Source organism: Aotus nancymaae, unplaced genomic scaffold (assembly GCF_030222135.1).
Source record: "Aotus nancymaae isolate 86718 unplaced genomic scaffold, 86718_ANA_hifiasm-v0.15.2.pri h1tg000016l, whole genome shotgun sequence".
Classification (NCBI taxonomy): Eukaryota; Metazoa; Chordata; class Mammalia; order Primates; family Aotidae; genus Aotus; species Aotus nancymaae.
In genome coordinates, this window is record NW_026988428.1 from 2222808 (window position 1) to 2232166 (window position 9359).

The following is a 9359-nucleotide window of genomic DNA, read 5'->3' on the forward strand; positions in this document are numbered from 1 at the left end:
AAAGTCAGATCTGTGTGAAGAGAATTAGGGTACCTGAAATAGTTTTCAGCTGTCAATCACTTTGGTCCTTTACTATCATTCTAAGAATCTGCCTACCTTGGGTTACTTTGTCTTACAAATAAGGATTAGCAAACTCATCAACATAAAAAAAAGTGTAGTACATGCTGCAAAAATGTAAGTATACACTGACATTGACTTGCCAAAATAACCACAAATGATTATACATATTTAACTATAATTAAATCAAGTTTTTAGAAACTTAAAGTCTGCTTTCCTAAAAATACAGGAACTTTCTTGTGTGATAAAACTTGAGACATATGACAATTTATGAATAGCAACTGAAATATTCAACCAACAATGGTCTGTTTTGTATTTTTTCCTTAGCTTATACTTCATTCTTTCCAACTATTTTAAAGCTAAATCTTTTTTAAAAAAGTTTTTAAAATAAGTCACAGGCAAATCACGAAGAGTTGGGTTTATTTTAACAGTAAATTTGAAACTCTTGCCTTAAGCAAGAGTACTACAGTAATTATATCAGGAATAGACAATAGACAATTTCCTACACTGTCAAATATATAAAAGTTCCTTTGCACTTTCTTCAACACTGATCAACAAGCAGATTCAGTCCACATTTGCTTTGATCTATCTACTGAGTTAACCCAAGCTTCTTCTTCAGAGACTCTGGCATCTCAGGTGGAGGAGGGCGAGGGAGCCTGAAGTAGACCTTCACAGAGTCATAGATAAACCACTGTAATGCAGTCAGAGTACCAATCATGATGATACGGGCAAACAGTCCTTTCCACACACCTGGTTCAAACAGGAAACACAAATGAAAAAATGCAACATATCTAAAACATGCTGTTCTTTCTTTCAAGAAAAAAACATCATCCTACCTTTAAATCCAAGTCTCTTGAGGACCTGAGAAGCACTGCTACCTTTTTCTTTATTCAACACAGATACCACAGAATCAGCAGGGTGAGAAACAATTGCACAAAAGACTCCAGCTAGAAAAAAGATAAAGGATCCCATACAGTGCCAGTTAAAAATAAAAATTCACATAGCCAATAATAATTTTTCTGACTAAAATAATTTTTTTAGTTCTAAAATAAAAATCAGACTCAGAGTTAAATGGGTACAGTTATCAAGCCATCTACCTTATGTAAAACAGAACAATCTTTTAAGTTTTTGTTTTTTTTTCTTCAGATTTTAGTCAATACTTTCTGTATAAAATTCAGAATAAACTAAACCAGGCTGGACGCGACAGCTCATGCTTATAATCCCAGCACTTTGGGAAGCTGAGGCGGGTGGACCACAAGGTCAGGAGTTCGAGACCAGCCTGGCCACACAGTGAAACCCCATCTCTACTAAAAATACAAAAATTAGCCAGGTATGATGGCGCATACCAGTAGTCCCAGCTACTCGGGAGGCTGAGGCAGGAGAATGGCTTGAACCTGGGAGGCGGAGGTTGCAGTGAGCAGAGAGAGATCACACCACTGCACTCCAGCCTGGGCAACAGAGTGATACTCCATCTTAGAAAAGAAAAAAAAAAAAGAAAAAAAAGAAAAAAGCTGTACTGAAAAATGGAACTTGTCATGTCAAAATGAAAAAAAAAAAAAGAAAAAAAATACATTCCCAGGCCTAATAATGACATTGCATAAAACCACCCTTTTAGAAACTAGTTAGCAAGTATTTATGAATCCTAAAAAGCATGTAAAATGTTATGGGAAGATAAAACTGCTTTATAGGCCGGGAGCGATGGCTCACACCTGTAATCCCAGAACTTTGGGAGGCCAAGGCAGGCAGGATCACCTAAGGTCAGGAGTTTGAGACCAGCCTGGTCAACATGGTGAAACCCCATCTCTACTAAAATATAAAAATCAGCCGGGTGTGGCAGTGCATTCCTGTAGTCTCAGCTACTCAGGAGGCTGAGGCAGGAGAATGGCTTGAACCCGGGAGGTGGAGGTTGCAGTGAGCTAAGATCACGCCATTGCACTCCAGCTTGGGCAACAGAGCAAGACTACGCCTCAAAAAAACAAAAACAAAAAAACCTGCTTTATAACCTTTGGAATATTTTTCTCTCTCAAAAAAGGCCAATAATGGAAATGATTATTTATCAGTAATTTCAGGTAAGTGTGTTATAAGTAATTCATTCATACCTATGTAACCTGCTACAAATGTTACAACCAGCTGCTCTGGCTTTGAACATTCACTGCGGGGCTTGGGAACCACAAACTTGTACAGTGCTTCAACAGTACGTTCAAAGCAGGCAAACTTCATCATGGTGTATGGTATCTGTCTCATCCAGAGAGGAGCAACCCCCTTGTAGAATCTAGGAAATCAAGAGACTTGTTTTACCCAGTTGCATATACTCATCTATCAGAGATTTTCATTATTAACAGAAGTGTCCGCACACAAGTCGAGTCCTGATAGTAAAAAATGGCAGCATAAATGCATGTCATTTCTATCAGAACATTAGACTAACATGCAGGTATATTTCTCTCACATGCCAATGACTCAAGCACCTTTGACTATACAACCAAAAAAGTTGCTGGATGTTTCTTTGACTGGAACCACAAGAAACAGTAAGTTTACAAGTAGAACTCAGTTCAAGATTCATCCACAAAGGTGGATCTAAGGAAGCATGTTGTGGTCTGACTACACAGAAATTCTTAACTGTGAATAGATCACAAGGATTCTAACAAGCCCTCCCTAAAAGTTAATAGTAAATGTTTAGGCCAAATATCAAGTCATTTGTAGACTGACAAATGGTCCTTACTTTAGGAAAAAAAAAAACCTCAGTCCAGAGCTCAAACCATGTATTAATTTATCTCTAACTCTCAAGTTTATGTTCTATATACAGATAAATAAACATTAAATGTTATAATAGTCCTTTTAAAAAGCCTGGTAGGCTTAATATTAAAAAATGAAGTTCACAGCCAGGCGCAGTGGCTCATGCCTATAATCCCAGTACTTTGGGAGGCCCAGGCAGGAGAATTGCTTGAACCCGGGAGGCAGAGGTGCGGTGATTCAAGATTGTACCATTGCACTCCAGCCTGGGCAACAAGAGCAAAATTCTGTCTCAAAAAAAAAAAAGGTTCACTCAAAATAAGTACTTTTATAGTATAAATTTGTTTACTTACGCTTTTAGGCCTTCTTCCTTATACATTTTGGGAGCTGCATCCCTCAAAGTGTTGGCATAACCTGGCTGGGTTTGAATTCGAACCTTAGCAGCTTCCATAGGAGCCAGGGCAATGTCAGCAAAGAATTCAGCACTGGCAGAGGCAGCCAAATATAGTGATGTGCGCCAGAGATAAGTATTCTCCTAAAATCCAAAACACAAGCAAGGACATGAATTGCTGTTGTGTTGGTTTTCAATTGAAGTGACAGTTGTAGAAAACTAAACTTCGGACATTTTATAAAGTAACACATGATGATATGGAATATATATGTGGTCTCTCATAACCTCATTAACCAAACACGTGTTTGGTGAACAATGTGAACGTTTAAAAAATATCTAAATGCAGCTGGGCACAGTGGTTTACACACCTGTAATCCTGGCACTTTGTGAGGCTGAGGCAGGCAGATCACCTGAGGTCAGGAGTTCAAGACCAGCCTGACCAGTATGGTGAAACCCCATCTTTAAAAATAAAAAATAAAATATCTAGATACCATGAGTTAGCCCTGGAACCACACAAAGGAGTCCCAAAAGCCCTTCTCTAAAAACCTCAAAATCCAACTTACTTAGAAAACAAGATAGTATATTAAAAAGAGAACTGTAATTTAATGAAATACATTTTATTTCTCAACCTGTCTCTGCCAAAACAGGCTTATGATTTAAGACATGTTGCTCACTCTGTAGGACCATTTTCTTCAGTGCTAAAAGAAGGCAGGACGGACAATCCAAGAACCTTTTTGGTCTTAAACACTCGGGACATTCAATTTCAAAGTTAATTACATACCTCTCCAAGCATGTTGCTATACAAGACTTTAAAGACTTCATAAAATCCAAACTTGCAGAGCCCTTGCAGGGAGTAGCCAATGAAAGTCGGAGCCCATCCTTTGGCCAAACCACGAACACCATCCTCCTTAAGTGTAACTGAGAATCCGTTAAATATGCCCTTGTACTTTTGGGGGTCCACCTTTATTTAAAACAAGAAAAAAAAAATTAAATGCACCAAACAGTTAACATAAAAACCTAACATGAAAATCTAATCTCATGATTATTTTTGTTTGGGTTCTATAATAAATTTCAGCAACTAAACAAAAGGTAAATACAGTAGTTCCCCCTTATCCAGGGGTTCATTTTCTGTGGCTTCAGTTACCCAAGGTCAACTGACATCTGAAAATATTAAGATATTTTGAGTGAGGAACTACATTCATATAACTATTATTACAGTTTATGCTTATAACTGTTAGTTCTTGTTAGTATTTTACTGTGCCTATTTATAAATTAGACTTTATTAAAGATGTGTGTGTATAGTAACAAAGTATACATCAGGTGTGGTACTGAGGTTTTAGACATTCACAGGGCATCCTGGAACACAGCCTGTGTGGATAAGGGGGAGGACTACTGTACAAGTTCACTGCATTATCAGCTGATTATCTGTGATTACTTTTTAATAGAGACGGGGTTTCACCATGTTGCCCAGGTTGGTTTCCAACTCCTGAGCTCAGGCAATCCGCTCGCCTCAGCCTCTCAAAGTGCTGGGATTACAGGCGTGAGCCACCACGCCCAGCCTCTATGATTACTTTTATAAATGAAACTTTTGGCCGGGCGCGGTGGCTCACACCTGTAATCTCAGCACTTTGGGAGGCCGAGGCGGGCGGATCACCTGAGGTCAGGAGTTCAAGACCAGCCTGGCCAACATGGTGAAACCCTGTCTTAAAAAATAAATAAATAAATAAATAAATAAAATTTCAAAAATTAAAAATAAGTAAATAAAAAAAAAATAAGGCTGGGCGCAGTGGCTCACGCCTGTAATCCTAGCACTTTGGGAGGCCAAGGTGAGTGGATCACCTGAGGTCAGGAGTTCAAGACCAGCCTGGCCTTCATGGTGAAACCCTATCTTAAATAAATAAATTAATTAATAAATTAATTAATTAAAAAAATAAAATAAATAGAAACTTTTGACCACTAAGGTCTAGCTTTCTGTGTCAAACCAAAGTCTTGGAGCGACAGTTAAGTGGATAAAAAATTTCAACAAAAATACATAATAAAACTGATCCTTAAGAAATTTCTTACTAGCCAACTCCTACTACTTTTCTGGGTTTTTTTTTTTGCCTTGCTCTGTCACCCAAGTCAGAGTGCTGTGGTGCGATCTCAGCCCACTGCAACCTCCACCTCCTGGATTCAAGCGATTCTCCTGCCTCAGCCTCCCAATTAGCTGGGATTAAAGGCACCCGCCACCACACCTGACTAATTTTTGTATTTTTAGTAGTGACGGGGTTTCACCATGTTGGCTAGATTGGTCTCAAACTCCTGACCTCAAATGACCTGCCCACTTCAGCCATCCAAAGTGCTGGCATTCCAGGTGTGGGCGACTATGCCTGGTCCACTTCCTACTACTTTTTAAAGGCTACCGTCTAGATAATAGATATATCGGTATTCCTAGCATATGCCTAGTTCTTTCTTTCTTTTTTTTTTTTGAGACGGAGTCTCACTCTGTCGCCAGGCTGGAGTGCAGTGGTGCAATCTCAGCTCACCGCAACTTCCACCTCCTGGATTCAGTGATTCTCCTGCCTCAGCCTCCAGAGCAGCTGGGACTACAGGTGCCTGCCACCACATCTGGCTAATTTCTTGTATTTTAGTAGAGACAAGGTTTCACCATGTTGGCCAGGATGGTCTCCATCTCCTGACCTTGTGATCCACCTGCCTCAGTCTCCCAAAGTGCTGGGATTGCAGGCATGAGGCTAGTTTTTTAAGTAGCTTATAGCATAAAGTTTTGTGAACACTAAACAAACTAAATACAAGTTTAAAAGTTTAAAAAAGGCACATAAACTAAATTCACTTCAAGAGATATGCATAAGATGTTTTAGCAAAGGTACAGTTCATATCCTTTATATTAACTACTGGGGTGAAAAGCTTATCTCACTATTTCTGCCAGTACTAGAAGGGGTGGTATACATCACCTTCCTCTCTCTCCTAATATTTCAAATTCCTTTCTCTTTTAGGTAAGTAAACTTCTAATCCTGTTTGGAAAAAATAAATTTTTGTTGTCTTACTATTTTTGTTTCAATAATCTTAATTAAAAGATATGCAAATTATTTAAAATTTTTATGTAAATATACAAGAGGCTAATCAGACAAAATTTTCATATTAAGGTATTAAGAGAATTTTAAAGAAATCTACATGTGCTCTTTGCCTTGGTCTTATTAGTAGATAAAGGACATCATTACTTCACATAATACACAGACTTGTTTACCCATTCCAACACACAGCTGCTTGTAAAGTGATTATTCAGGGCACTAGTAAGCTTGAAGAACTCTGACCAGAAGTGAAGAGCTGCAGCAAAGAGCCATTTACAGCCAGTGTCTAAGAGTGAATAATTTACTCACACAAAAATGTACTGGATTTAAAACACTAATTAAAATGAAGACCACAAATTTAAAAAAATTCTAGTTTGGTTTCCTACTGAAGTTTCTAGCAGTTGTGATGTCTTCAAATTCTCATTTGTGAAGTGCTTTAAGATTTTATTTGAAGTCACATGAAAGATACTTTCAATGTTATCATCTCAATACAAACCTGCATACGGCATTTCACTAAATCCAGGGGAACGACAGCAGTGTGTGTCAGACCACAACTTAAGACCCCACCAAAGCCACACAGTGCATAATACTTCGCGGAGCCAAATTCACAACTGTACTCTGTAGTAAGAGAAGACACACCATGCATTTTAATATAAAACTCATGTTACTGGTCATAAACTTACCTCCTGGACAGTTAGGTTTCCACACAGCTTGTTAGTAGATGACTATATCTTACAACTTAACAGTCAGTCATGCTTCAATATGCTCTAGTCCAGCATGCAAAACAAACCTGCATTCTGCATTTAACCAGATCTAGAGGAACCAATGCTGTATGTGTTGTGCCACAGCTAATAATTCCTCCAAGTCCACAAAGGATAAAGAATCTGCCAGATCCATAGTCACAGCTATACTGCTCTGTTTGATTGGAGAAAAAAAAAATCAGGTAAGTATTTCTTCAGAGACGACTAAGGCCACTGGAATGAAAGAAAACTGTTTTCCGGTGAAATATTGTTATCACAGATGAGTAGCTTTGGCCACAATTAAGTGGCTTAAAAAAAATTCACTGCCAAAACCAGAGTATTTAAAAATTATGGGGGTTCTGTATCTGTTACTTTAATAACTTGTATTCTGCCATATTAATTTTGGAAAAAAGGTTTCTGCATTAAGGGCTTTTACAATTAAAGTCAAACTTTGAATTATTAGCCACTGGTAAGAGCACATTTCAGAGTACAAATGAAACTCAGAAAGATCACTCGACATGTAAAAGGCTTGCAAACAACTTCAATGTTTATCCTAGCCACTACCTATAACATAAAAAAACAGGTACACATAAATTCCTGCAGTCAAATACATTTAACACACAAATGTTAGCTTTAACTTTTAAAGTGAACGACACAGTAATAGTGTAAGTAAGGACTTTTAATCCATACTAAAGACATAACAGAAGCACATGAATGATTTAAAGAAAAAAAAATCTTTGGGTTTTACAGGCACTAACGTAGATAACACTCTCAGGACTCCTAAAATTTGGTTTTCAGGTTTCTCTGTATGCACATACTTCACTAGGATTTAAAACACAATTAAATTAAAGCCCAGGCCAACCACCAAAAATCCCAAGAGATAATCACACCAAAGGGATGCCCATCAATCATCTCCTTTCTATTGCCTATGTAGGGCTGTAAGCTGCCTCCTCAGTTATCTCATACGTAATTAAGTGCAAAAATGACTGACCTGGCGTCGACGAATATAAACCTTAGGAAAGGACGATTTTTAAGAAAACTAAGGTCAAATCAAAGGGCAGGAAAAATAGTTAGTAGAACTATGGGTGGTCAGTAGTTTGGGAAGGAGACTACCCAATACTTGGTCGGCTGACCAAACAGGCTCACCGCAGAGAAGGTAAGGAGCTAGTCACGGCCTCTCTTCCCTCGGGGACATGGAGGTCACGAAGGGACACTGGGCCTCAGCCCTTCCACGCCCTTGAGGGAGGGCCAAGGATCCGACACCCGCCTAGGGTGGACAAGGCCGATATCCCAGGGCAAGTAACTGGGCGCCGTACACGGTGGACGGGGCTGGACTTGTCCTTCCCCGTCCTTCCAAGCCGGGTCCAGGTCTCCAAGGTTGGGCGGACCACGAGTACACCACACGACTGTATTGGGCAGGGTCTGATCTCACCTTCCACGGCAGCAGCTGCCAGGTTGCGAGGGCGGCGGGGCTGGCCTGTGGGCCCCGGAGGGCTGCTGCGGAGGTCCGCAAGGCCATCATGCACCAGCTGCAGATGAGGCGCGTTGAAGGGGTTCGCCCGCGCCAAGTGCGCCACGGACGAGAACATCTTTCTGGGGAAGAGGGAGCGGCGGTTAGAGGATAGGCAAGGCGCCGGTTAATGTTACCGGCGCCCTCGGACTCCAACCCCGGCCTTTTCCTTCCCGCCTCCGCGCCCTTGAAGAGGTCACGGAGGCCTTCGAAGGCTGGGCCCACCGCCAAAGCAGCGGCCCCACAGGGGCTCTAGGCTCCGCTCCCCACACCCGCCACAGGGGAAAGCCCGGCCACACTCACTCCCTAAGATGGCGGTCACCCAACCACTCCCTCGGAAAGGTTGCTGCTAACAGAGGCCGAACGTCCTCCGGGCCCTAAGATGTGTGCCCTTCGCGCGTCGTCAGCGTGACGCACAAGGGCGTCACTGAAAGCATGCGTCGCCCATTGGTGGAGAAGGGCGCCGAGCCCGTAGCGTCATCGCGTTCTCCTAGCAACCTTATTCCCGCCCCTGCCACCCCAGCTCTTCCGGCCCGGCTTGTGCGCAGGAGAATTCGTTCTGCGCAGGCGCGCGTTCCGGGTCGTATTTTTTTTCTGGTAGGTGTCGGGCGCGGGCTCTTGTCCTACTCGCTTTGTCCCTTCACCTTCAGGTGTCTCTCGTTGACCCCAGACTTCAGTTCTCTAAAGTGAATCACAGTATCTAGTAGTCACTTAAAAAAAAAAAAAGCAAAATACGAATGCTTGATGATATATTTAGGTGTTCGAGTTAGAACATCACTGCAGTATTTTGGATCACAACTTCTGCCATTACAGTACTTTTTAAAAGAAGTTCCATCCATTGACATTAAACATAGGTATGTCTG

General features: G+C 40.9%; 1 protein-coding gene and 1 non-coding gene across 5 annotated transcripts; both read right to left on the minus strand.

The window, feature by feature from the left end:
- Window positions 1–460: 460 nt before the first annotated feature.
- On the minus strand, window positions 461–8899 carry SLC25A3 (solute carrier family 25 member 3). 4 transcript variants are annotated; one of them, XM_012469293.3, is made up of 8 exons: window positions 8800–8899; window positions 8419–8579; window positions 6743–6864; window positions 3960–4139; window positions 3141–3322; window positions 2157–2329; window positions 894–1004; window positions 461–807 (listed from the first exon to the last, which is right to left on the minus strand). In XM_012469293.3, the coding sequence occupies exons 2-8, from the start codon at window positions 8573–8575 to the stop codon at window positions 647–649; spliced, it is 1086 nt and encodes a 361-aa protein (XP_012324716.1). In that variant the 5' UTR covers window positions 8576–8579; window positions 8800–8899; the 3' UTR covers window positions 461–646. The 4 variants fall into 4 exon arrangements, with proteins under 4 accessions (XP_012324716.1, XP_012324714.1, XP_012324715.1 ...); XM_012469291.3 differs by lacking the exon at window positions 6743–6864 and adding an exon at window positions 7037–7161; XM_012469292.3 differs by lacking the exon at window positions 6743–6864 and adding an exon at window positions 7037–7161 and having other exon boundaries at window positions 8419–8575; window positions 8800–8816.
- On the minus strand, window positions 2401–2646 carry LOC135275537 (small nucleolar RNA SNORA53). The gene has a single exon (XR_010343159.1). It is a non-coding gene; the product is annotated as a small nucleolar RNA SNORA53 (small nucleolar RNA).
- Window positions 8900–9359: the final 460 nt, after the last annotated feature.

What these genes read in the sequence shown, in the direction of transcription:
- SLC25A3 (XM_012469291.3), bottom strand. Translation starts at nt 8,575, where the DNA reads ATGTTCTCGTCCGTGGCGCACTTGGCGCGGGCGAACCCCTTCAACGCG. An exon ending in GGCAGCTGCTGCCGTGGAAG is followed by an intron (nt 7,162 to 8,418) that starts GTGAGATCAGAC and finishes CCAATCAAACAG; the next exon opens with AGCAGTATAGCTGTGACTAT. An exon ending in TGGTTAAATGCAGAATGCAG is followed by an intron (nt 4,140 to 7,036) that starts GTTTGTTTTGCA and finishes TTTTAAATAAAG; the next exon opens with GTGGACCCCCAAAAGTACAA.